The following is a 27,782-nucleotide window of genomic DNA, read 5'->3' on the forward strand; positions in this document are numbered from 1 at the left end:
TACCATGAATTTATTAGTATTAGCCACGGAAATGTTTTCACAGAAGGGCCATCTATGGCTGCCAGTCAGACTGCCTGTTTTCGAAGCAAGTCAAATGTTGATAACTGTTGTCTTTCTCAAGGGTGGAAAAAGAAGGAAGCACTAAAGGAAGCTTTCCCACCTTATTTGTACTGGGTTTTTTAATAAAAGGGTGTTTTCCTGCCAACTTTTTTCTAAGAAAATACTTGGCCACCTGATTCCTCTTTTTTCTTTTTTTTTTTTTTTCCTTTCCTTATTGACTGTGCCCTGCTAGCACAGTTCCTGTGAGGTCATGCCATAGTGTTCCTACTGAGCTGCAACTCCGCCTCAATTTCTTTGCCTTTAGACTCAGGTGGTATTCTCAGGGTGGCAGTTTTTATGTCCAGTTTAAAATTACTTCAGCATAAACAGATATGTAAGCCGTACTTACTAAACACAGGATAGATATAGCTCATGTCTGGATGTAAGAAAAATAGTTCAAATACTGTTCTTTCTGTTCAACTTTGTTTCTAGTTCTAGAAGCTCTTGTTTTGTAGATCACCCTTCTGCTGAATCATACTTGAATTTGTGCTTCAATTAGTCCAGTCTTGCTTTGGAACTGTAACCCCCTATCAAATCAGTAGACCAAGCTTGCATAAAATTGAAGTTGTTTACAGGTAGGATCTGGAGTTCATTTTTCTTTAAACCAAAAATTACTTTCCCTACTGATTATTCTCGGCTTCGTTTACCAGTGTTTACCATTTTAAGGCTGATCTTTAATTGGTGGAATTTTGCTCTCTTCTTTATTTTTAAGAGTTCACACTGTCCTGACTTAAAAACGTATGAACTGAACACCACATATAAAGACACTTGCCCTGCTTGCAACAAGTCTTCTTGTCTTCTCTGAGTTAGTTTCAAACCACCAAATTCATAGAATTTAGAGCAACATTTTAAGCTTGATGACTGAGTTTAGAATTGGTTGTTGAGAGATTTTAAAACACTTTCAGACAAACTTCGTAAGACATAGGTTGAGGGGTTCTTGGGAATTGAAGAATAGCTTAATTGCTGGATCTACTGCAAAGTTAGACTGTGAAACTGAAGGCAGTGTTTGGCCTGAACACCTCTGTGGCTGAGTCTGCACCAGTGCTGCTGATCGTGATGGCATGACTATAAGACACGTGCTTGCCATGCCCAACTTTGGTCCTGTTTCTACTCTCATAAACAAGAGCTGTACTCAGCTAACTTTTTGGAGACAACTCTGATTCTCAGTAGTTTAAGGGAAAAAGAAGAAACATGCAAAGTTTTGTCATCTGATGGTACTTCAGTGACTGTCTCCTAACTCCTACTGAAAAGGTACTTGCATAATGAGTACCACCAGCATCACCAGGTGAAACTGCCAAGCTTGTAGCTGCCTTATCAGACAGAAAACAATTATAAATGGATACAAAGAAGGCGAGCATCTTTTTCTCTGAGAAACTGATAAAGAGCTGCAAATCAGAGCCAGGACAGCAGTACTGTTAAGATTTCAGGATTTAATCTCAAATTTCAAAGGTTTTTGTTTGGTTGTGTGGGTGGGTTTTTTGTTCGTTTTCTGTTTTTTCAACTTCTAGCTCCCACATTCCCAAGAATCTCAGTTTTCTATTAGTTTCTTTTCAGAAAACTGAAAAGATGCCTGAAGTGCATGTCACATAAAAATTAGTATGTACCTTCCCTGCAATGCAGTTAGAATAATACATTATTTATAAACTGTTGTCCAGATTATGGATCTTAATTCTGATTGGTTGGAATTGTCAATACAAAGCTAAGAAAATAAGCATGAAATTAATCAGCATATCTAATAGCATCAATGGAGTTCATAAAAATCAGATATGTATTGGATCTGCATCTTGAAATACTTTAAAAACATACTACATATTTTACCATTATGAAACATATTTTGCACTAAAATTTCCCCCTACACCTTCAAAAAGAAAAATCCCAAGATACTCTGCCAATTTGGTGTTTGGCACTCTTTAGTAAAGCAGCACAGCACCCTGGCAGAATGGAAAGCCTTTTCTTCAAAATAATTTTTCTTTTGGGATGCTTCCTCTTAAAAGCACAGTTCCAGGAACAAAAGTTAACAAAATATAATTGTCAGGTATCCAGATCCCTTAATGAAGGCATCTACAGTAAATCTATTATATTTACTGGATAAGGAAAAAGAATAAAATGCAGTATAAAAAGGACTTATTTCCAACTGTTAAGTGATAAATCTTAAAGTCATCTTTAATCTGCTGTTCCTGTAGCGCCAATTACAACCATCCCTGCAGTACTACAGCATTCCTGAAGCTGCTGAAGCAATTGTACCTTTCTTAGTGTAGAATGGGGGTGATCCTGTGCCTCCATGAAAAAATGAAGCTCTCTCATCATCTCTCTCTCATCACCACCTCTGTACAGAAAATGTTTTTCTAATATGACTGTCCTAAATGCAGAAGGGTCCCACGGTATGGAAAAAATGCCACTCCTTGCTTCTTTAGCTATTATTATGGATTATTTAACTTCAGACAAATACACACCCAGTCTCCAATGAGTTATACTTATCAAACCATGTATTTCAATGAGGGGAAGTATTATATACACAGGGCAACCTAAGATGATTAAACCAGCCTGTAAGCCTGTGAACAAGGGCAACGTTTACCTGTCATCCTCCTTTAGAAAAAGGATGAGTTTTTTGTTTTGTTTTGTTTTTTTGTGGGTTGTTTCTTTTTGCAAGCTTTCTATGTAAACTGTTACTATGTGTGATGGGGCAAATGGAAACTCTACAAAATAAACCTTCCAATTTTCTTTTCTAAAAAATGATGACAATGAGGATAGTCAATCTTAGAGTATATCCCTGAAAATTATGATAGTCTTTGGAACTTGAACAGAAAGACAACAGTAACAGTATTTTGAAAAGCCTATCAAATATGTTATACATCATTGATTACATGATTATCAATACCTCAATTGTATCAGTCTCTTGCCAGTCTGTTCAATGTAGCTACAGAGAAAGTACCAATCCAGCATGTAACTGCAATGAAAATACTTAATTTCTTATCTGCAAAAATAAAGACTTTTTTTTCCCATAAACAAAATTTAAAACTGAAAATATTCACAAAAAGTTCCACACTCTTCATAAATAGGGAAGCATATTCTAAACAACTCTACAATAATTTTTTTTTTTTTTTCATTCAAACGAACCAAAATTTAGAAGTGAAATTAGCGAGCCCTGTACTGCCTATGTCAGAATGCAAAGCATATGTCATGGAAATTTATAACTATAACGGGACTTAATTTCATTCACAACACAGACGAGAGGTTTTGGCTAGCGCAACTTCAGAATTTAAGTAAAAGCAGGATTGTAGGTCTACATTTTTCAGGATTTAACTTTTACAAAGACATATAAAACCTCCCTACTATTGTCAAGAAAAACATTCAGCTAGATCATGCTAAATTTGTGAGAAACATGTCTGCAGATTTTCCTGAAGGTGGGAGAACTGCCAAAAAAATTATTCAATGTGTGAGAGGCAAAAAATACAAATTGGAAAGACCTGTGACAGAAAATGTGTCAGGCCCCTAAGCTTTTGTTTTAGCAAATACAATCTAATACAGGCTTTCCTCAGCAACTTCTTACTTGTCACATGGAGCAAGCTTTCTCCTAATGCCAGCATTTACTTCCATTCATTTCTTTGTTACGCATCAACTGACTTGAGCATAAACTAAACATCTCCTTTACACACATGAAAATCTACTGTGAGGCAAATTGGGGAACAACATTTTCCACTTGTCTGCATTTAAAATGTGTAAGACTTTTATTGTGACTACTACTGAAATTAAGCACTGCAAAAGAAGAAAGTAGAACTCTCTTCAGAAGGAAAACTCTCACATCTCTGATTTTTGCAATGCTCTTTTGACCCCCACATCTATAAGGACAGGTTTAATGTAAAACAAAAGAAAAACAACAAAAAACCAAAAACCAACTGTTGGTAGTTTATCTCTGCCTATTTATTCTTTGTCTCCAGTCAAGTATTTCACAGTAACAGCTATACCTGCAAATAGCTGTCTGAAGATAAGACAAATACAGAATACAGAACCATCAGTTAAGTCACTAATTGAGCAGTGACTTTGTTACTGTAACTGTAGTACTTACAACCCCCTTTTCTACAAACACACATATCTAATCCCTGAACCTCTTGATTTCACTCATATTGTGCGTAAGACTCCATATATATATTAACGTTAATATCCTAAATAGTTCATGGATTTAAATACAAGGCATAAAAATAAGCACATATGGCAGTCACAGTCTCAGGATGAATTAAGCAACCACTAAGAATTAAGGCATTATTCAGCATTTAAATTGTCTATAAATTAAGTCTTGTTTGAGAGACAACTCATTAACTCATTGCCTTCCATGTTGAAGAGAAAAAGAAAGCAAGGAAAAGAAAAAGTGAAAAAATGAGGGAGAAATTACTTATAGAAGTGGATGATTGTGTGTAGTTCGGGCTTTTTCCACCTGCAATCTGTGACTCCTTTCTGCTCAGTTACACAATTCAGGGGTAACAGTGTGGACGGAAAGATCTCACAAGGTGCTAGAAAAGATAATACTGGAAGGAGAAGTCTTACTTTGTTAAATAAAAATGACCTAAAGGAAGAAGACAGGTAAATGTGGTCCTTGTTCACAGGCTGACTTAACCCTTCTAGTTTTCCACTTACTAAATAATGCTTCTCACTGAAATGCAAGATTTAATTTTTATTATGATGTCACAGTGTTGTAATTCTTTCCCCTTCCTTAAGCTTTACTCATTATCATGGACATTGTATTCATCATGTATGATATTTTAGCAACCTGGTATATTTTATGTGCCCTGAACTTCTCTGAGCATTGTAAAAAGAAAAGAGCATTCAACAGGATGAGCTCTAGTTTTGCAGCTACGACAGTTAAACATTCTTTTTTTCAACTGCAATGACAAATGTTTATATCTATCTCAGTTAATCGCAAAATCTTGACACAGAAGTAAGTGGTAAATCAAACTCTAGTATAGTCATTGTACATAGTTTTTTAAAGTTAAACTTCTAAATGATAAAATTTACAGATAAAAATATCTGTCAGTAAAGTTTCAGGTTGTGTCGTCTGTAAGTTGCTATCACTGCTTTTTCTTTAGAATAAAATATACTTTCAGAAGTTCAACAATGTGGTAGGTGACAATACATAAAATAGAAAATTGTTTCAAAATAAATAAAAGTACTAAAATAATTCTTAAACCTCTGATCTGAAGCACTTTGCTTAACCACAGGTATTGCCATAAGCATTTGGACCCATACACAAGTATCACAAATAAGTTGACTTCACAAAATTTCCAAACATCACAGTGTTCACATTTTGTCCTTGGGGCCACCAAATGCAACATCTGACATTCTTACATTATTGCATCATTCAGATATTCAGATATTGCAAACAAAATCAGAAGTGGGTCCTGAATACATAAGTGAAAGCATGCAAAAATCTTAAATAAAACCAAACTTACAAACTGTGTAAGTGAAATCTAAGTACTGTCACTTTGTGAAGGCTAAACGGGCACCCCCTGGATTTGTGAAGTGCCGGAAATAAAACTGAAAAAAAAAAGCTAATTTCAGTATCAATTCCAACAAAAAGCAAACCACCAATGCAACAGGTTAACTGGTGAGATTGTTAGATAATGATTATTCCTATCTAGAGTGTATCTACAAATTTTACAAAAATTAAGGCTGAAAGTGAAATGCAAAGTCATCAAGTTCACACCAATTCCTCCTAAAGCAGGACCAGTATTGCCTAACCTACCTGCTTATAAAAATTGCTAAGGATGTGCTTTCCACATTGCTAAATGTTCTGGTCCTCCAGGAAAGAAAGTTTCTAATATGTTGCCTGTACTTCTGATATACAATAAGCTGGTTATTTCTTATTCCAGACTTTGTGAACAAGATTGGAGACCAGACTACAGACTCATTTTCCATGTGAAGAGACTGCTGTTTTTCCTTCTTCTGAGCAACTACTTTGCATTTTATCTCTTAATTTTATTGACTTTGAATTATTTCAAGAACTTTTCAGTGTTATTTTGAAGGCTGATTCTACCATTCTCAAAAGTTTGCAGCCATCCAGCAGTAACAGTTGACTGAATTGTACATGTTCCAATAGTGTAAAAGCATAATTTAGCTTACTAGTGTATTTTTTATTCTATTAGTTAACAGAAATTGGAATAGACTAAACACATTACCATTTAGGATACCTCTTGCTAATTTCTCCTGGATCAAAAATTCAAGTTTTAAGAAAAGTTCAGTGTCTATCAGTTGAATGCCCACTTTATGCCTTCATTTGGATGTGGTTTTACTGAATTGCATTTTAGTTTTTTCCAGTCCATCAAGCTAACATTTATATTCTTTCCTACAGATCGCTTGTAATTTTCCTAGATTGGCATTCTCTGACATTCTATACTTCACTGAAGCTATTAATGAAAATAGGAGCACCATGAGCCCCTGACAGACTTTCCTGCAACATCATTTGACAGTTTGGTAGTGAACCACTGAGAACAATCTTGGTTTTCCATTGGGATGATAACATTCAACCAGGACTTTGACCGTGCTTGCTGGTAGCATCAAAGCTGGCCGATCCAATCACAAAAAACTAGAAAAGGATTACCAATGAGTAACAGCAGCAGGTAAGTTCTGATAGTGAGGATTAAAATTAACACCTCTTTGGGGCAAAGATATCTAGGATCTCAGAAAAAAAAGTTTTGAAAAGCTAAGCCTAGGAATAGAAAGCTTTAGTTAAAAATAATGCAATTTTATGGTTGGACAAGCAGGCTTTTAGGACATTGCATCCGACTCATACATTTTATCTGTATCAGAGTGCTTCTTGCTCAAAAAGTTATGTGCACTGTTGGTACATTTTACTATCCAGATTCCATTTGCAGTCATAATTTCTTTCTCCTGTTGTATCAGGATCCAAGTAATTTTCTGATGACTCCTCCAAGTGAAACAAAACCGTAATTTTCCATGAGAAAAAGAAACTTCTTAGAACAAACCCAAATCCAAAATACAAAAACTTCATCTTGCTTTTACTGTCCCATGATTTAGCTAGCTGCCTTCTGACAGGAGGCTAAGGGGGGAATGTTTCCTTCTGCCACTTCTTATTTCTGTCCAAAGTTGGTTGCTGTTATGAAATATCTGTGCTCTAAATATCAAACATTCGTTTGATAAAATGATACAACAGTATCCCAGAATGCTGAATATTATTAAGCTTCAAATTACTGCAGGTTTCTGTTCCTAATGCACAAACAAAATTAAGAGATTTTGAATAACTGGTTTTGAGGAGTGCTTTTTGAACAATCGACCCCTACCACATGTAATACTGAAAAATTTGTATTTCTTTTTCAGAACAGACTTTGTGTATCAGCCATCTGTGACTGTAGCCATCAGCTACTATTGAAGCATGGTTTCATCTTACACTAAAGGATTAGCCCATGCCATTCTCATCTGTCTTGCCCATCCATATATTTAACATTGTATTTTTAAATGTTCATTTCCTGGTTATAGCATGGAGGTTATTATTCTCAGAGGTGATTAGGAGATGATCTGTGCAGGTATGAGGGGGGCATTCCATTAAATCTTCCAATAAGCTCTGAAAAGGATATAAACTCCCTTTGTTGTGGGTGCAGTTGAATCTTTTCTGTTCTCTTCTTTTGCCAGGAAGATATGAGTGGCTAGAGTGTTTGATTCTATATATAACTAGTTGATGTCAGCTGGATGCCAGTCCCTTTGAAGAGTATCAGCCCCCAGTTTGTCTTGGTATTAGGTACCATGCAGATCCAAGCACAAGGGTAGAAACCATCCTGGACCAGGCAGGTCATCCCTGTAACGTAACTAACTCCGGAAGCTTCAACTAAAGGGTTGAGATCGCTTTTTTTCTACACAACAAAACACTAGGGTAAGTGTATTGTTTCCTGAAATATTCTGACATTGTCTGTCCTAAAAACTATCATACAGAAAACATTTATGTAACCTCTTGACTCTGTGATTAAAAATATGTTATTTCTCTTACTTAGTCAGAAATGCAGTTTCTTTGAAGATGCCAGGGTGTCTCTCTTAGTTCCTCAAGTTCTTTATTAGATTAAGAAATGTCAAAATGTAACATTTCTGAAGTCATAAAACAAGATGTAATTAAAATAATAGTTATGAAATTACATCTTTTAATAGTGTGTAGATGTGAGAAGGCCTAGACTACAGACACTGATTTTGGTACAGAATTTATGTAGACAACTCAAAGACCATTTCTTTGAATTCTCTATCCACCAGAATCATGTTCTTGCGTCTGTCTGCAAGCAAGAACTGCCAGTGCATTTCACACAATTAAAAGTGCAGTATTTATAAATCGGAAATAACTAACTTCATTATTCAACCATTCTAAACAGTTTATCAAAAATTAAAGCTGACCAAATTGTGCCAGCTGGCTCAACAATGTTAAATGTTTTGTTTTTTTTCAGCAAGGAAAAATCCTATCAGAAAATCACAATGTTATCACATTCTGCCATGGTCAAAGAGAGGAAAAAACAAGCATCAGCGATTATGGATGAAATACACAGAAATGGTATAGCGCTGAACCCAGTTTACTGTATATGCAATGTCTTCTAGCCCTCCCTAATATATTTTTTTAATCATAGAGTTTAACTCTTACAGCTTTGTCTCTGGGTGTTTTGCCATAAATAATCTTGTGGGAGTATCATGCTGCCTATGGTAACTAATCCTTTTGTAGTTGCCTCTTTTCATATGAAAGCTATTTTCAGATGAACAACTGTTGTGGAGGAATGAAGTAATCTAACAGCTGATGCACATTCTGCTAGGATAGCCTTTCAGAATATTATTTGGGGTTAACAACATGACTTCATTCCATTTTAAAAGGCTATTATCTAAGAAACGTGCTGATCTGTATCCTCTTTTCTGCTGTTTTACTCTGCTGTTTTACATGAATGATAAAAAATTTTGAAACAAACATTTACATCTCTGTTCCTTCCTCTCAAATTTTTATCTTTGTAACTAACAAATTTTACTAGCCTTTGGCAATTCTCTCTAACTCACAGCCACCAGTTAATCTTATGTGAAGACAGCTTACTTTTCTGTTGTTGCACTGATGAAAATGTAGCCATTATCAGAAGGCAGTTTGATTTCTTATAACAGGTTCTCAAAAAAAATACCCTTCTGGTGTGACACCTTAAGAAGCAATTAACTTAGTTGGGAATACAAATCTGCATGCTTTCATTAGGTATGTGCTGGATGCTTTGGGAAACACTTCCAATCCTGCCCATGAAGCCTTTTTTACCATCTATATAAAAGATCGATTTTTTAGAAAAGGATTCCACAAGCCTCACTTTAAAAAGAGGGAGCTCCATAAATTTTAAAAATTTATGAAAATCGTATCACTCACCCAGGACAAAACACTAAACATGAAATTCCAGTATTGAAAATCTTTCTTGTGGGCTTTTGCTCCAAAGAATTCGGGAATGGTTTCTATATTTATCACTGACTATAATGACTGCATGAAGAGTAGGACAAGAGACATCAGGTTTTTAGGAAAAGAAGCTGTAAGTTTTAGTACCTGGTTCTAGTCCTTTTGATATTGCCATTTCTTTTTTTCCTGTAATTTCTCTTCCTAGTCAAATGCCTCTTTCCTCTTTCCATTCTCCACTGAACACACACTTAAATCTGAAAGCCAGTCTGCCCCTACAGATTTTATTACAACTTCATTGGGGTTCTGGGGGATATTGTATACCCAAGTAGTCTATGTGCCTGAAACTGTTCTGTAAGCACTCTGGGGACCGGGGAGAAAGTCCTTCATATGTTTGTTTGGAACCAGGCATTTTGCATGGTAAATGCTGTTACTATTCACAGCAATACTAATAAATCAACCATACAGTTCTCAAAATCATTGGCATTATTGGATAATGTGTGCTGATCCTTGGTATTTGCCTCACATAACCTATTCTTTTTTATTACTTATGTATTATCAGATTTGCTGTCAAATTTAGATTCATACACATAGATATGACAGCTTACCCTACAAGATATGCTATGATATGCAGCCACAGAAGGCCGCAAATGTATGTATGTGTATCTACATATGTATGGACAAGTGTACATCCTACTTGAAGGATGTATCTCTCTGGATGACTGGGATGTTTAAATATTTTAAAAAATATTAAATTCCATTAAATGAGTGCGATAAAAGCCTGAAATTTATAATGATACAAGTTCAGTGAAACCAGTTAAGAACCAGAAGGATAACCAAAGCTGTAATCACACAAAATATATGCTAGTTCTTTGGGGCCTAATCTGAACAATTCTTGGAGAAATCAAGGAGAAATCTGGTTTTTAAATGGCTAAATTCAGCTCTGCCAATTTTTAACATTTCATTTTTCCCCTAATTGTTAATTCAACAAGCTTAACATGAGATCTGGAAGGTGAAGTCCTGTCTTTCTGGGGTCTGCATCACTAATAATGACAGTCCTGCACCTGCATAAAAATTAAATATACTGTTTCAGCCAGTCTCACTGACCTATGAAACTCTCTACTGCTAACAGAGGTAAAGAGTAAGAGAAGATTCTGTAATGCAAGTCCTGGTAGCTTGGAATGACACACAGAAAGCATACCCACTGCACTTTTATTTCAGCCCCCTTTTATTATAAGGCTTTCAGGTAAAGAGTGAACCTCAAACTCCTTGTTAAAAGATATTCATAGCAGAAACAGTTGTTGATAAAATACAAAATGAGTCAAGTTTTTACCAGTGTTTCATAGATTACTAATCTCTGGGCAAGACTGGTAATGACTGAGAGACCACATCTTCCATTGGCTTGTGGGACATGACTTTGTGTTTTACAGAATTTTGATATGCCATAAAATGTTGCAGGAAGAGACACTAAAGATAAACCCTTTTATGGTCTCAGAAGATAAACTGTAGTTGTAAATCAGCATGTGGATATAGTGACCTTCCCAAGTGCTTATTTTTTCACTGGCAGACATGGACTGATCATAACATTTCTAAGGCTACTTGGTAGAGGTAAATACATAAATACAAGTGTTAAGGGCCATATTTAAGGGCTTCCTTAAACATACGTAAATACATATATTTACACATGTTGGAGTTCACCAGGTTAGTCTTCAACTATACTTAAATCTCAAGTCCAGTTCTCTACTATTTCTCAAATACATTCTTCAGTAACTACATTATTATCTTTCATGATAGTTAAAAAATCTTATTTCTGATAATACAACAAACATACTATCTGATATTCATTACTGAAATTTATAATCCAGATTAAGGTATTTAGAAGACCGTAAACTGGAGGATTAAAGGGGGATTAGTCAGTGAATACAGGAGGAACTATATAAATCATATTTAAATACAGTCTGTTATGATTTTAAGCACAGGACAGGAAGGACTTGGCAGGAACAAATTAAGAAATGAAGCTGAAAGGTTAAGATCAGGATTAAAATTTGAATTATATTTCCAGTATTAATTTACAATATCCATTTATAACACTGATGTTCTCTTTTTATCACCCTCTAAATGTCCTCCTTTTCTCATTGTTCATCACTTTTTCTGCATTGACACTGAAACAATCCCTAGACACATCATAAAACTCGACAGATGATTAGATTTTAGTTGGCAAGGGACTCAAAGGAACTTCACACTTACGTTTTTGGGATGACGCCTGGATACACAATAGTACACAACTATGGTTTACAAAGTACCTTGGAGCCTTTAGTTAATGTTAACAAGAACAGTTTGTATGTAAGGGAACAGCAAGGCCCAAAATAGGTAACATCCAGCATGTCACCGAAGAATACTGAGTGGTTTGTACACAGATCTGCAATCACCTTGGCACCCCAGCCTCTGAGGATGCACATACTACCCACTCTGTGTACAAAGGATAAAAGCTTTCTCTACATGAAAATGTTGACAGTCTGAGGGGTAAATTTCTTACTCCTTACTAAAACCATCCAACAGTCCATACCTCTGCAGTAACCTTTAGAACTGATAAAATCAAGATGTGACTTGCAGGTCGTAATGTCAGGCCACTGGCCAATAACCAGTGCACTTAATCACAGAGCCAAAACCCATCTACTATCTGTCACTGATACAGATACACTGGGCAAGCTGAGTCAATTTTTTCCATGTTAAGAACTCTCTGTTTTGTAGCTACCTCTTAAATAACAGGAGGTTGTTAGGATTCCTTGCAAATACTATTTTTAAAGCAGTTTTAAAGCTCACGATACAGTAAGCTTACTCCTGCTCCATTTAAATCTACTGCAAACATCCAATTGAAATCAGCAGGAACAGAAGTGGATCAACACTGATGCACTTCAGGGCCCACAGATTTGTTTGATTTTATTACATGGAAAACTCTCACCTATACAGCTTTGGCTAAATATTTAATATAACTGCCTCAACTGAGTTTTCCTTAATGTCAGCAAATCACATTGTTTTTCCAACATAAAGTTACTAGGAGATATATGCCATGTTGAACATGCCATTTACTCAAAATGAAACTCTGCACATGCAATATTACCGTCATCATTATACACCTTCTGCTGTTAATGAATTTGTAATGTTAATTTTAAATTGCATTTCCTGTGTGCTTACTCTGGAAGCACAATATGGTTCCTTGCATATAATTTTCTTTAATTTCATTTTAATGCATTAAAATATATGTCCAAAGTTCAGAATTTTAAATCCTGTAGACCATAAGAATATATGAAGAATAGAATGTCTTATTATTAAAGACATAACAAAATGTGATTTTGAGTGGATCAGAAAAACATACTAGACCACGATAATCACTATATAGTCCTCAAAGCACACTGCATCTTCCTATTTTTCTTCCTGAAGTTTATGAACAACCTAGGGAAATAACTGAATATTATTTCAATTAATAGAATTATAAATATTAAGTAAGAGGCAACAGGAATTATTTTCTTAGAAATTCTGTTTTTACTATGCAATCCAATTATTGTTGTGTTTGTTAAATTCTACAACCTTCTAAGCAGAAATAAATTAATAGAAAATAGTTTGTTTGGTGTTGAAACTACTGTATTCTAAGGGTTAAGCTTTATGTATAGGTTGAGGACATCTAGAGGGAGTTCAGTCACTAAGCAACAACTATTGCCACCAGCATCCTAGTGTCCAGGACATTATCATGAAGGTGACCAAGTAGAGTTTCTGATATTCAGTTGGCCATTTAGAGTCCAAGTTGATCTCCCCTTCCCCTGCTTATTCATTTTCCTATTCAAATCTCCCAGGAAGTCACCAAAGACAAAGAAGGAATCAAAATGTGGTGAATAAAGTAATATTGCATCTAGTAATTCAGTTTCTTCTTGGGAGAGAATTAAAAAGCAAATGTTTTAAATCTAATAGTTCCTAGAAGCATGTTTTAATTCTTTGTTTGGACTCCCATTTTCAACCTCCTGCGCTTTATTTTGAGATCTTTAAAAATAGTTTAAAAGTATTATGTAATAGAGACTTCCTAGTGCAAAAGTTTCTTACAGCACAAAACATGCCCTGGCTTTCAAAAGCAAGCAGAATATTAAAGAATAAATTAAAATAAAATGTCTATAAGCAGTAAGAAACTGGAAGGTATGTTTAAAAGGGGCTACCTGCTCATCCATCCAATACAGGCCACAGAAGCAAAGGTCTGATGTGAGAACCCTGGAGTCAGATGGAATTTCATTCCTGGTTTCAGCAGAAGCCACTTTTTACTAGTCTGCTTTTAAGACAGTGTGTAGGACATTATAGACCTAATTTTGGTAAGAGCTGAATGTTATTTAACTGCAGTAAATTTGGATCTTGAGGTTTTTAGTATCTTCAAAAAAACAGGCTTGTGGTGTTCAAAACTCTGTTCCAAAATTTTGAAAGAATCATTATTTTCACTAACACCATATGAAGCTATTCTATGTGTTACAGAAATATGCATTAACATGTTGTTGGATTTCAGGTGCAGGGTATGCCGTATCAGACATTTAAGAAAAACAGAGGCATGTATTTACCCCTTGTATTGCAGAATCACCCAGCTTAAACCTTGGTAAAAAAGTCAGCACCCCCAGAGATATCATGGTAGAGGAACTATCGACGCTCAGCAACAGAGGTGCAAGACTCTTCAAGAGACGTCAGCGGAGATCTGACAAATACACATATGAAAACTATCATTACGTAGCAAACAAGCCAAGAAATGTGAGTATTTTGTAATAATTTATTAATGAAACACAGTGAGGCTAGCTTGTAAAAACTACCTAGTTGACTACTGAAAATTAACTACTTAATGTTAAAATTAACTACTTAATAATATTCAGAAGGTTGAAAGAAATAAGAGTTTGCTTCATGCAACCAGTATTTTTGTTAAAATAGGTTGGTGACTTCAACATGGTTTCCAGTAAGGAAAATTACTCTCACAGATGGCACTAACACACTTCTGGCCTGCATGACTCAACTGGGAGAAAAAGGATGGAGCTTGCCACTGAAATGATAATTATTCTTCAAACTAGACCTTCAGGAATTGGTTAAATAATGAATGATACTCTGTGAATCCTCATGGCAGGAACTAAATGTACCTGGCACTTGTTTCATCTGCAGTCTTTGCAAAATACTCAGACCTTTTGCTTAACCTCTGAAAATAGGGACAACATTATTCATGAATTTTGCTTAACTCTCCAATGTGCTGCAAGTTTTAATTATTTGAACATGAAAATTCTATGCCCAGTCTAATATAGCACGCAAGCAGCTCCTCTGATTCTAGTATTGTATTAAATTCTGCTTCTCGGTTACATGTATGCATCCCTCCTGCTTCCAGATACAAAGGTAGGCAACTAAAGAAGCAGAATTTGTCTCAGTACTTTTACGATGCTTCGAAGATTAAAAGACATATATGTTACAAAAAAAGTAATTATTATTAACCTAGGAGGTATTTCTTGTAGAACAGCAACTCTCTTTACCTGAAGCTTTTACAACTATTCATTGCATAGTTAGTGCTATGACTGTGTTAGCCTCCAACCCCTACAGAATCCATACAAATACTTTGACTAAATTACTCTTTAATCTTCACATGGGATAAAAAAAAAATATATAACTATACACAATGTACTGTTGTGATATAATCTAAAGCTTGTTTTGGAACAAACAGGAAACAATTAATTTATTAACCAGAACCACAAAGCACCAACATGCTTACTCATGTTTCATTTTACTAAAGAAAATACACATATGCCTGTAAATATATCAGAAACAATAAAATCAATACAGCTCGTTGATTTTAAGGAAACATAAAACACTCAGGTGATTATTGCAGCCAAGTTCAATATTTCAATATCATAACTAACATTTCAAAAATATTGTTGCTTCTTTCTTAAAAGAAGGAACTCTCTATGCTTTGTTGACTGTAATACTAAATACATTTGTAATTCTGTGGCATTTACATTTTCCATACAAAAAAAGTAACTTTCCTCTGGAAGAAAAGAATGTCTTAATATCCCACATCACAGAAAAAAAAAATTCATGTGAGTTATTTTTGTGGTGCAGGTATTTCAAACTTTTTTGGTCACTCAACAGAAATAAAATTACACAGGCATCAAGTCTGAGTTTTCATAAATCCACTCTTGAAAAATAAATCTGCAAAAAGAAATCTCATATAAAAATCTGAACAACTTTACTGGACATTCAAAACTATTATTAGAACACTGTTATTCAGAAACACATCTATGAATACCATCATCCCACTTTCTCCCTGTATTGAGTATTAGAAGCTACACAGATAAACCCTGAGCATAGCCTCTATCTCACCAGTATTCCTGATCCAGTTCCATGCTTTTGCTACAAGGTCTGACAGATCAGTTCCCCTCTAGTCTACTTCTTACCAGAAAACATGTAGAGTAAGCATGCTGTGCAATCAGTATGCTGGTGTGACATGGGCGCCCTCAGCAAGTTTGCCAATGACACCAAGCTGTGTGGTTCGGTTGATATGCTAGAGGGAAGGAATGCCATCCAGAGGGACCTTGACATGCTTGTGAGGTGGGCTGATGCCAACCTCATGACGTTTAACCATGACAAGTGCAAGGTCCTACACCTGGGTTGGAGCAATCCCAGGCACAGCTACGGGTTGGGCAAAAAGGAAATTCAGAGCAGCCCTGCAGAGAAGGACTTGGGGGTGTTGATCAATGAGAAAATGAACATGAGCTGGCTTCAGTGTGCACTTGCAGCCCAGAAAGCCAACCATATCCTGGGCTGCATCAAAAGAAGCGTGACCAGCAGGTCAAAGGAGGTGATCCTGCCCCTCTACTCTGCTCTCGTGAGACCTCACTTGGAGTATTGTGTGCAATTCTGGTGTCCTCAACATAAAAAGGACATGGAACTGTTGGAACAAGTCCAGAGGAGGCTACGAGGATGATCAGAGGCCTGGAGCACCTCCTGTATGAAGACAGGCTGAGAAAGTTGGGGCTGTTCAGCCTGGAGAAGAGAAGGCTGCGTGGGGACCTCATAGCAGCCTTCCAGTATCTGAAGGGGGCCTACAGGGATGCTGGTGAGGGACTATTCATTGGAGACTTTAGTAATAGGACAAGGAGTAACAGGTTAAAACTTAAACAGCAGAGGTTTAGATTGGATATAAGGAAGAAATTCTTTACTGTGAGGGTGGTGAGGCACTGGAATTGGTTGCCCAGAGGGGTTGTGTATGCTCCATCCCTGGCAGTGTTCAAGGCCAGGTCGGATGAAGCCTTGGGTGATATCATTTAGTGTGAGGTGTCCCTGCCCATGGCAGGGGGTTTGGAACTAGATGATCTTAAGGTCCTTTCCAACCCTAACTATTCTATGTTTCTATGAAAAAAATGATGCCTCTTTGGTTCCTGTTCCCTTTCCTTCAGTATCTATTTTGCTACCACTGGTGGTGTCTTCATCATCTTTATGATTCTGCCTGCCAAATTTAATCTTTCCAACATGGATGGCTAGAAAACATTGTGCCTTGATCTTGTTTGTCTGAAATTTAAATAAGTATTATTTGTTTGCTTCCTACTTTAACAAACTCTTAAACAGTCTATATTTAAATTGCTTTTAGCCTATGTGTCATAGCTAAAATAAGACACTGACTTCTTACGAGATGTTAATTCTATATTTATGCAACAGTGATTAAGCCTTCGAATGTTTCTTTAGAACTGATACCCTATCAGGGTGGAAAGTAACAGCATACCTTGAATCTCCAGAAAGTGACCTACACTGAAGTTATTTCTATAACAAAGGAAAACCTCAAACAAAAGCTATTCAACAAATGCAGTGAATTTTCAACTGATACAGGAAGAGAAGCTCTGAAGAATCAGTGTTTTGAAATTCAAACAACACAAACTTATAGAATCATAGAATAGTTAGGGTTGGAAAGGACCTTAAGATCACCTAGTTCCAAGACCTCAGCTACGGGCAGGGACACCTCACAGTAGACCATGTCATCCAAGGCTCTGTTCAACCTGGCCTTGAACACTGCCAGGGATGGAGCATACACAACCCCTCTGGGCAACCAATTCCAGTGCCTCACCACCCTCACAGTAAAGAATTTCTTCCTTATATCCAATCTAAACCTCTGCTGTTTAAGTTTTAACCTGTTACTCCTTGTCCTATTACTAAAGTCTCCAATGAATAGTCCCTCACCAGCATCCCTGTAGGCCCCCTTCAGATACTGGAAGGCTGCTATGAGGTCTCCACGCAGCCTTCTCTTCTCCAGGCTGAACAGCCCCAACTTTCTCAGCCTGTCTTCATACAGGAGGTGCTCCAGGCCTCTGATCATCCTCGTAGCCTCCTCTGGACTTGTTCCAACAGTTCCATGTCCTTTTTATGTTGAGGACACCAGAACTGTACATAATACTCCAAGTGAGGTATCACAAGATCAGAGGGATCCTTCATCACCCATCTTGTCTGGCAGGCTGGGAGAAGGCAAGCATTTGGCATTTCAATCTGGTTGAATATTGCCTTGCCAAATTTCTTGAATTTTTAGGTATAGCCAAGGGTGCTCTGCCTGGCACATGACAGATTCTAGTGATCTAGGGACACATATTATGCCTGCCCAAGTGACCAGAACTACTCTTTGCTGAAACCACACAGCCCATAGGCACAGGTAGCTTTTGTTGTGATTGGTGTAAGCATCAGATGGGATGGACTCTCTTTGTAGATTGTGCATCAATATTTAAGTATTCTAAACTTAGAAAAAGGTCAGGAAACTCAGCTGAATGGTTATAAGGCTTTGGGAGTCTTGCTGACCTTGCTCACAACACCTCCAATCCTTTCAATAAAAAATTCACAGACATTAAAAATTATATCATTCTTACGTCTGAATATATAAGAACATCATACTTAACACTGAAAAATTACTAAATTTTGCAACACAGCCAATGTAAGAGAGTTGTGAAATTGTTTCATCTTCTAGCTAACAGCCAGAAAACCCTGGAGATTTTGGGACCAAAGAGGGTACCAAATAGCAGGACAGTATGCTTTCAGGTAGTATACCCTAGGTCTCAGCTCTAGCTTGTAAACTGGAGTGTCACTCCAACCCTCAACAGAGGCTTTTTTGCCTGTGCTGTCAGTGACATTTCTTATATTTGAATGCAGCGTGGAGAGCCCATACAGAGTGTTAGAATGGATGGACTCAGTGTGGAAGGGATTCACCAGCATGCCCCAGTGACACCTCCTAATACTCCTGATCCCCGGAGCCCACCACATCCTGACAACATTGCCCCAGGTAATGTATGAGTTTACAAACATTAAATATATTTAGGTTTCATTTCATAGCACTCTTTGAAAAACAGTATCTTCAAAAAGAACTTTCTAATGGACTTAATATTATAAATCAATAAATTAGAAATAAGGTAACTAATCAGAATCTTCCATAGAAATGTCAAGTGGTGCTCTTCAGTTGCTTCTGCTCCTTTTTAAAGATTTGATATGCCTTTCATACTACTTCTGCCTAAACTAAAAAAATACATTAATATCATGAAAGACTGCTGCTATAGTTAGTAGCCTTATAAACATTGAAAAAACAGATCCTCAGATTTAAAACCAGATTTAATGCACAGGTTTCTCTTTGCCAAACCTTTGTTTCTAATATCCAACACACTGCTCAACTGTCTGAAAGTTATTCATTGTAGTTTAGTTACCAAAAAATGTGAAACTGAATTCACTGTAAATTTTGCTAGAAAACTTTGTAGAGAAGTAACTTAAGGATTTTGCCTCTGGCTGTATAAACTATTCATTTTTTAAGTCCTTAACTGTGACGGTATTGTTGTGTTTATTTAAAGAAACAAGCTACAAGAAGGTCTTATTTTTCATTCTTTAAAGACTAAAGAAGGCCAATTTGTTTTACTTAACTTATTCAGTGATATAGACCTTCTTCTTGTTAATGAATTATCCATGAGCAGAGTGTGGTTTTTACAAATTCATTCTTTGTTCAGAACTACTCAGTGAATGTTTCATGCAGACCTTTTCCAGACTATGTAAACTAGGTCAATGTTACTCTGTTAGTGACTGCTAGGACTCTGTGCATCCGTTGGTCAAATACAATGTGAACAGAGGTAATTTCCATTGCCAAGACATGACAGGAATCTTCAAGCCTTTCTTTAGGAAAAAAAAGTCTGTCAAAAGGAATTGATATGAAGCCATGGGGCTTTTTTTAAGCTCATAGAAGGAAAGAGCATTAATTTAAACAGCTAGATGTCATGGCTTGACTTCGCGAATGAAGACGTGGAAAGGGTTTTACCCACGCTTACTACAAGCGCACTGATGGCTAAAAAGGCCAGCGTGGGATAGATGTAGTGGGACGTTAAAAGGTTAGAACAGATTTTCTTTGTTTTCCAAATAAATAGTGCTACATATAATTGGATAATGTCTCACTGGTTTTAAATTCTTCAAATTGTACATTAAGGTCTGGCTTCTCCCCTCCCCCCATATTAATTCCTGCCATAATATGCTTGGCTTTAGAAGATATCATAGTGAATATGGAATTTATTTACTTAGTAGAATTCTGATCAGAGCCTGATCTTTGGATGATTATGCAGAGAAAACTGATTTGCCACTTTTTCAGATAATGAGAAGGACCAGAAACAAAGTAGGTAGGAGATTTTAAGGCATCTAAGGCAGAGGCAAAGGCAAAAACTCCACTATAATGGCTGTAAGCCTAACCCCTTTTAATAATTGTGAAGAATTTAACCCAAAGAATATAGAATTATTTTAGTTTGAACCAAAATGTTGCTTTTAAAATATTTTTGTTATTTCAGTGATTTGATTCAATTGCTCATTTTACCCACCTGTGAAATAATGGTATTTAACTTCCTAGTAACATAGGATGGTGGTAAGGAAGGAGAAAACACAAATTATTATTTATAAGGGCTTTGCCTTGACCACCCTGCAGGATATTCTGGACCACTGAAAGAAATTCCTCCTGAAAAGTTCAACACTACTTCTGTGCCAAAGTATTATCAGTCTCCCTGGATAGAAGCTATTAGAGATGATCCAGAGCTGCTGGAAGCTTTATATCCTAAACTTTTTAAACCTGAAGCAAAACCAGAACTGCCTGATTACAGGAGCTTTAACAGGTAATTGTGAATGGACACTGAATTTTACACTGCAGAGAAAAACTACTATGAAACTAAACATTTCCACCACCTATAAAAAGACTTACCACCTATGTTTGGAAGTACATGCATAAACATGAACACACAGATTACAAGTGGCAAACGAGAGTTAAGAAGGAAACTAGTCTCTCTAAAGTTCAGACCGCAAAGAAAATTCTAGAATTTAGGAATGTAAAATGAGTTGTTGAAAACTCTGAAAGAGTAAGTACCAGAACTCAGTGTACTCAATAAATGGGAAACATGGGCTAGAGCAATCCTTGAAACTTCTTTGAGTATTTCCATTGTTGACTCCATTAGCTATGGGATTGTAATATCTGGCAGAGAAACTCTCAGTCAAAACTTTGTAAGCTGCATAATGCAAACCATCCTTTTTTTTTTTTTAAATAATGCAGCTCACATGGTTTGGCTTTTAGGCAATGAGAGTAACATGAACTTCATCCTTCAATTCATCCCTCACACCAAATAGCTAGCAGACTGCATATTTTATTGCATTTAACGTTTTTCTACCTTTGACAACCCTCAGTAACAAATTAACAGATAAAATGTTACAAGGATACATAAAAAAACATTTAAAGTAGAAGGGTTACTTACATAGTTACTAGTACACTAAGGCTTTCAGTAGGACTACATTCAGAGAAAATAATGGGGTTTGAACTATTTTGAAAGCTTTAGAACACATTCTTACTTATGTCTTTTGCTTTCATTCATACCCCCCACACTGTATTTACTGAAGTTATGGCCAGTTTTTTTCTAAATAGCCCCTGCTGAGTTCCTAACAGCTGAGCCAAAACAAAACCCTTACTCAAAATGCCAGACAGCACTCTATTGAAAAGAAAATGCGTCACGGCAACATAAACTTCAAGAAACATACCACAAACATCACTTGTGTTTATGCCATAGAGGTGGGCACCTCAACTCTGAGTGCAAGGACTGAAAAATTACACAGTTCAACATCAAAACTGCACTGCAGGCATTGCACTAATTCTGTGTTTCTATCAGCAATACAATTAAGTCTGTGTGGCACATTCTTCTCAGCAGACAAAACAGCAAATACAAGTCAGAGTTGTGCCACAGCTGCTAACACTGGAACAGTAACCGCAAAGTTTATGCAGTATGGTTATTGTAACTGACCAAAATTAAAAAACATCAAAGGCAAATAAACAAAAAAACACACAAAAAAACCCCAAACCAACCTCCCCCCCCCCAAAAAAAACCACCATAAAATACATATAGAAATAACAATGACAGAATCAGTTCTCCCTCTCACAAGAGAGATTCTGAGTTGAGCATGGAAGTCATTCCTGAAAGACGGCATTAGGCAGGGCACTATTAATATATTAATATACCCATTAACAGGGGTATGTGTCTTGAGATGGTATCTGATGGCTTTTGTGGTCCCAAAGTATGTTAGTTGTCCTCTTTACCACACTTAAACTGTTTGGAGTTCTGTCTATATATATACACTATGTAGAACATAGTAAAACTGTGGCTCACCACAGTCCGAACTTCTTGAACATACAGAATCATAGAATAGTTAGGGTTGGAAAGGACCTTAAGATCATCTAGTTCCAAACCCCCTGCCATGGGCAGGAACACCTCACACTAAACCATATCACTCAAGGCTTCATTCAACCTGGTCTTGAGCACTGCCAGGGATGGAGCATTCACTGCCTCCCTGGGCAACCCATTCCAGTACCTCACCACCCTCACAGTAAAGAATTTCTTCCTTATATCCAGTCTAAACCTCTGCTGTTTAAGTTTCAACCTGTTACCCCTTGTCCTATCACTAATGGAAAGTCAATATTCTCCCTTGTAAGTGCCATAAAGACCTAAAAACTGGCATATAAATCCAGATCTGGCCTGCAAAACAGAAGGCATACAAACAAAATCCACAACTCTCCTCATCAAAAAAAAAAAAAAAATCCAGAAAATAAAAGAATTCCTCATGGACCTAGAAAAGCTGTTACATACAGTACACTCAGATTTATGTTTTCTAGCAAGAAGGAGTAGATGCAAAAAGAAATTGAGAATGTGGCTAGCCTGGATTTGTTTCTACAAGAATGCCAAACCCTTAGGAGAGATATAATAAGATGGTTTCTGGCTCTTATATGGAAGACTATTAATTAGAGAATTACAGTGAGCTTTGGTGTAAGATAAGTGCAGCTGCCTGTATAGCTAAGATAAAGGCAAATCTGAGCACTTGTATAAGGAACACATTAGGCACCTCAGGAATTTAGCAGCCTAAGGTCTTTGTTCTTAAGGTGAGGTATCTTTTTGGACTTCCGTGCCTAGATCCTACTATGTAATACTGTGCACCTGGGTCACAGCATCCTTCACTTCTTTAATTGCAGTCTTGGAGAGAAAGCAAATGATACTGTATTAAACAATTAAAGAGTGATATAAAGGGATAATTTTGTTATCACTCAGGGCACCAATCAAGGCTTTCTGTAATGCTTCATCATTCAAGAAATGTATTCAATGCATTCTCGTGCAAAACATTGGTACAGTCATCATTAGTCAGGAGGAGATGTGGTTAACAGTAAGTGTGATGCATAGGACTCCCAAAGGAAATGGGCCTGGGATTATTCCCAGCTCATTTAGTGGTATCTGTGAAAATGGCACGCAGACTCTCTGAGCCATGTTCAGGCTCCTTTCAGCTTTCCTTGTTACACAACAAACTGTAAAAGCAACTTCAGCAGCTAGGGATGACTGATGTATTGGAAAAAGCATGGCTTAAAACTATATTCAGCACTAAACAGTGTTCAGATTTATTTTTTTTTCTCCACTCACTGCCAGAAATGAAGAGGCGACTCTGGACTCTGTAGCAGTGCAATTTTTAATACTAGTGTCAGAATCAGAATTACAGAATTCATAGAGGTATTAGTGGAGCTCTAGTATGCTTTTTATGCTGAAAGAAACTTGCAATGCTTACAGGTCAATGAAGGCAGAAGTGGTGGCAGCAAATGTCAGGTACATTTGCCTTCTGAGGAAGGGCTTTCTGTGAGACAGCCAGTTTAACAGCATACAGCACTAGACAGAGAGCATGATCAGAGAAACTGAGTTCTGAGGATGCCTGAACAGACTGTTCAGATCAGGCTACCCTTCCTCCCCCTGGATGAAAATGATTCTGTGCTAGCAGATAAATGCTGCAGAACACAGCCATGCCATCTGATTCCTCTGGAGATTAATTCCTATTAGGATTGAAGAAGTATTTGCTAGTGAAATATTTTCTAGCCTCTTTTATTAGCGTGGAAGCACCTAGTAATACTTGTGGAAAAGACAGAATGAATCTACATTTGTTGAGGAGTTCGTAATATTAATTAAATTAGTACTTTTATTCCATTTGCTTTCTTGAAGGCAGATAAAACATCAAAGGTAGTATTAGGAGTAATATACAAAGGACTACATCTTAGTCACATAAGACAAGCACGTTTGACTAGTTCTGCCTCTCCTACCAGATAAATTCTTGCTCAGCTGTCTCAATTCCCAAAGACTACTGTTTCAAAAACACTGCAGGAATCCAGTCCAGTCAGATAGGGTTCTGTTTTTATTTGATTAATGGATTCTGAATTCTACAGTATAAAGGATGAGATGTAGAGCCTCAGAGAAGTTTTGGGTGCTAACTTGAAATGATGTGAGATTAATAGAAGCTGGTCCCGTAGTGCCTGAATACCTCTGAAAACTGGTACTAACTCTTACACTGAGCTACCAAGAAGCTCTGAGAGTTTGCAGGGTCAGATTCTTTGCTCCTATGTCTCCTTTTTGCACAGAATTAACAATAAGCAGAATGTTCTATAAATGACAGTGAATGAAACTCACATTTTCTGTAATTAGGCAAATGAAGGTGCTAATCCAATACAGTTAAAACATATTTTCAGACTTTCAGCTACAATTAATCTCCTATATTGAGACAATGTTCAATATAATGTTCAGTAAGAAAGACTGCGGTGCCAGGAGGAGAGGGGAAGAAGAACCTGCCCTGCTAAAACAACAGCTAAAAATAAAAGTGGTTGTGCCTGCTACTGTTAAATCATGCACCTACTTTTTAGGAATATGCAAAGTGAATATTAAACAATCTCTTACACTTCCTGGTGCCACTTCCTACGGCTCTGAATCAGCATTTCCACCCTTATTATGAGCAATGAGTACTGGAATTTTTTCCAGATGTGTTTCAGGCTTCTACACAATGAATCACAGCTCAAGTGATACAAGTCGACGTGTACACAACACAGGCCATTACAACACCATGTTGTCAGACAAGTTACTGCTCACAAAAATATACTGCTGCTGTAAAGGAAAATTAACATCTATTAGCCAGTTACTGTACTCTCCTTTATGTGTTTCCACCAGCATGCTGGAATGCATAATTCTCTAAAGCCAGACTTTGTACACAACTACATGGGGTTTTATCCCACAAAAGACATTTGAATTTCCATAAGCTGCCTCCGGTTTCTGTTACCTGCAGAAACACGCTGTATTTAAAATGCGGTAATACTGCAAAGATGAAGTTTTACACTATAGAATTGTTATACATTTTATACATATCCCTTTAATTTACATATTGATGAGAATTAAATATTACACCACTGTGAGAATGTGTATTGTAATTAGAGCAGTAATTAAAACAATCTTCATTATCCTGCAAGATGTAGATCACTACATTCACTCTGTGCCAATTACCACGCCATTATTTTTAATCAGTATCATACTGTATCCAATTTGACACTGTGACCTAGATGACAGTTTCACAAGAATAGCTTGATACCACAAACATTTTGTATAAAGGATTTCCTTTGACCTCAAGAGAGTTTAATACCTGGACTGGCTGCTGCTCCTGCAAAATCTGGCGTTATCTTCATCTCAGAAACATTTTTAGAGCTTAATCCAAAGCAGTGTTCTTCACTCAGTAAGTGTGCATGTCCAGAACTTCCATGATTTTTTTTACATCTTTCAGTATTGACCCTCTGCACTTAACATCATCCCCTCCAACAAATGCTGTTTATACCAAGATCTAGCGAATTATCTGTGTAATGACAGAGCAGTACCATTTGGTTTAGGTCATGGATTCATTTTTCTGAATTAACATCTGAGGGTTTTTTTTGTGTGTGTACTTAATTCTCCCTAGGTTTTGCTTTATCTGTAGTTATCTTCCTGAAAATCTTAGTCAGATCTTCAAATTACCTCTTTTGGTTTCTGCCAGCATTCATTTCTTTAGGCTTCTACTGTACCACTTGGAGCCACTGGAGATATATACCAGCAGATCTGCTGGTTTGTATTGAAAACACAAAACCTACCAAGGCTGGTGAAATTCCAGGTCAACAAAAATTCCATTTTGCATGCCACTAAGTATCTATACAGAAATCAGGTGTTCAATCTGTAGCTTAAAAATCTCACTCTTAACTGGATAGAGTATATTCCAGCAAGGTTATGCAGCTGATCAAAATGCAGAGCACGTTATATTTTGTTTGTTTTTACAAAGGAGTCTGGAAAAAGTAACAGAAAGACTCAGTTTGGTTTGTTTTAGTTTTGGAATTTTTTTTTCCAGCCTAGAAACCTACAAATACAAAAGAATAATGGGAGGTATTTGAAAATACTGTTGTTTTAAAATATTTGCAAATGCATGGAACAGTCAGTTCCTGCTTAGTATTTCTTATCTTTTAGTTTGTCAGGCAACATTGCCTGAGGGAACATTTACATTTAAATAACATGAAAAATACTGACTGAAGATGAGGGGGCAATTTCAGCCAGTCAGTGCTTCCAGGTTTAGTTATATAAACATTTTCTTCAGAAACAAAGCTTATGTAAGAAGTCCTCACCCATTCCCCTCCTTTCCAGAGACTGTTGTCTTTGGCTGTTCCTTTCTGCTTCACATTACACTTTACTGCCTCCTCACTTGTACTGGTACAGTTGTTTGAGCATAATGATATGAACCAGACTGCTGAAATAATTGGGATTTTAAAATGTTTGTTTGTTTTGAAGGGTCTTTGTTTTAACGCAGATCACATAAGCAGCCCAAGTTTATAGCACAACCAACATACATTCTAACTGGTACAACAATATGGTGCTGAAATATAGTGTACTGGGAGAAATAAGCAACTGGTGATAGAAGAAAATGGAGAGAGAACTTCCTAAACCAATTACCTGCTAGAGAGAATAGATTGCACTGTTTTCAGACTTACAAACTTATCACCAACAAGTAAGTTTAGTAACTGGGACTCACCAATGATAAGGTTATCTTGCAACATCTTCTTCCCTCAGCTTTTCTGTACATTTGAATTTCGAAGAAGGCTGAAGGCTTTATCTAAGGGAAAATAAAACAGATCTTCAAGAGAATTTGGCAGAAAAACAATCAATTTCCCAAAGTTTGAAAATGTAAACAAGAAATTGTACCAAATCTGTATTATTAAAATAGCTTCAGTTCTTTTCAGCTTCTGGGAGGAAAAGGAAACAGGTATTTCTAAAAGCACATTTTCCTTTTATTTCTCCAATATCTACAGAGTTGCCACTCCTTTTGGTGGTTTTGAGAGAGCATCAAAGCTGGTGAAATTCAAGGTACCAGATTATAACCTACTGATGCTAAATGACCCCAGATTCATGATCCTCACAAACCCTCTTGCTACCAGAAGATCCTTCAATAGAACTCCAAAAGGATGGTCATCTGAGAATATTCCTGTAGTGTTCATTCAGCCTTCAGATTCTGACACTGTTCCAGAAACAGAGGACCTGTGAGATAAGCTGCACAAAAAGCTGAAAGCTGCACAACCATGTATTTTGGTCCAATCATTACTAAAGGCTACCAACAAAATTCTTCCTTGGCAAGTGAAGTATGAATAATAATGTCTGATGCAATGTCTCTTTTCCAGCACCTAATTTCATCTGTAGTCATAACATAAATAAACTAATCTGGCAAATACGATAAGTATTTTCTGTTTGTGTTTACATGTTCTCCTTTTACTTTTTAAAATCTTTGCTTGTCATTTACGAACAAGTGCATTTACAAAAAATAAAAAAAAAAAAAACAAAAAAACCCCAAACAACAACAACAAAAAAAAGTGATAGCACTATCAAGAGATGTGATTTGAAAG

The 27,782-nt window shown here is 36.7% G+C and overlaps 2 protein-coding genes across 3 annotated transcripts in view; one reads left to right on the forward strand and one right to left on the reverse strand.

The window, feature by feature from the left end:
* Positions 1 to 27,782, reverse strand: part of SEC24D (SEC24 homolog D, COPII coat complex component) — a 220,628-nt gene that overhangs the window by 178,282 nt on the left and 14,564 nt on the right. Inside the window, exon 3 of the mRNA XM_005144138.3 lies at positions 26,918 to 26,998. The gene's annotated coding sequence lies outside the window, so the exon portion shown is untranslated. The remainder of the gene's footprint in view (positions 1 to 26,917; positions 26,999 to 27,782) is intronic.
* MYOZ2 (myozenin 2) lies at positions 7,827 to 27,605 on the forward strand. Of its 2 annotated transcripts, none has more exons than XM_005144119.3 (6): positions 7,827 to 7,978; positions 8,535 to 8,638; positions 14,103 to 14,272; positions 18,680 to 18,809; positions 20,475 to 20,658; positions 27,195 to 27,605. In XM_005144119.3, exons 2-6 carry the CDS (start codon positions 8,563 to 8,565, stop codon positions 27,424 to 27,426), a joined length of 792 nt encoding a protein of 263 aa, XP_005144176.1. In that variant the 5' UTR covers positions 7,827 to 7,978; positions 8,535 to 8,562; the 3' UTR covers positions 27,427 to 27,605. The 2 variants fall into 2 exon arrangements, with proteins under 2 accessions (XP_005144176.1, XP_005144177.1); XM_005144120.3 differs by lacking the exon at positions 7,827 to 7,978 and adding an exon at positions 16,169 to 16,189 and having other exon boundaries at positions 8,563 to 8,638; positions 14,103 to 14,251; positions 27,195 to 27,426.

The sequence above is a fragment of the Melopsittacus undulatus genome, chromosome 5 (assembly GCF_012275295.1).
Source record: "Melopsittacus undulatus isolate bMelUnd1 chromosome 5, bMelUnd1.mat.Z, whole genome shotgun sequence".
NCBI lineage: Eukaryota > Metazoa > Chordata > Aves > Psittaciformes > Psittaculidae > Melopsittacus > Melopsittacus undulatus.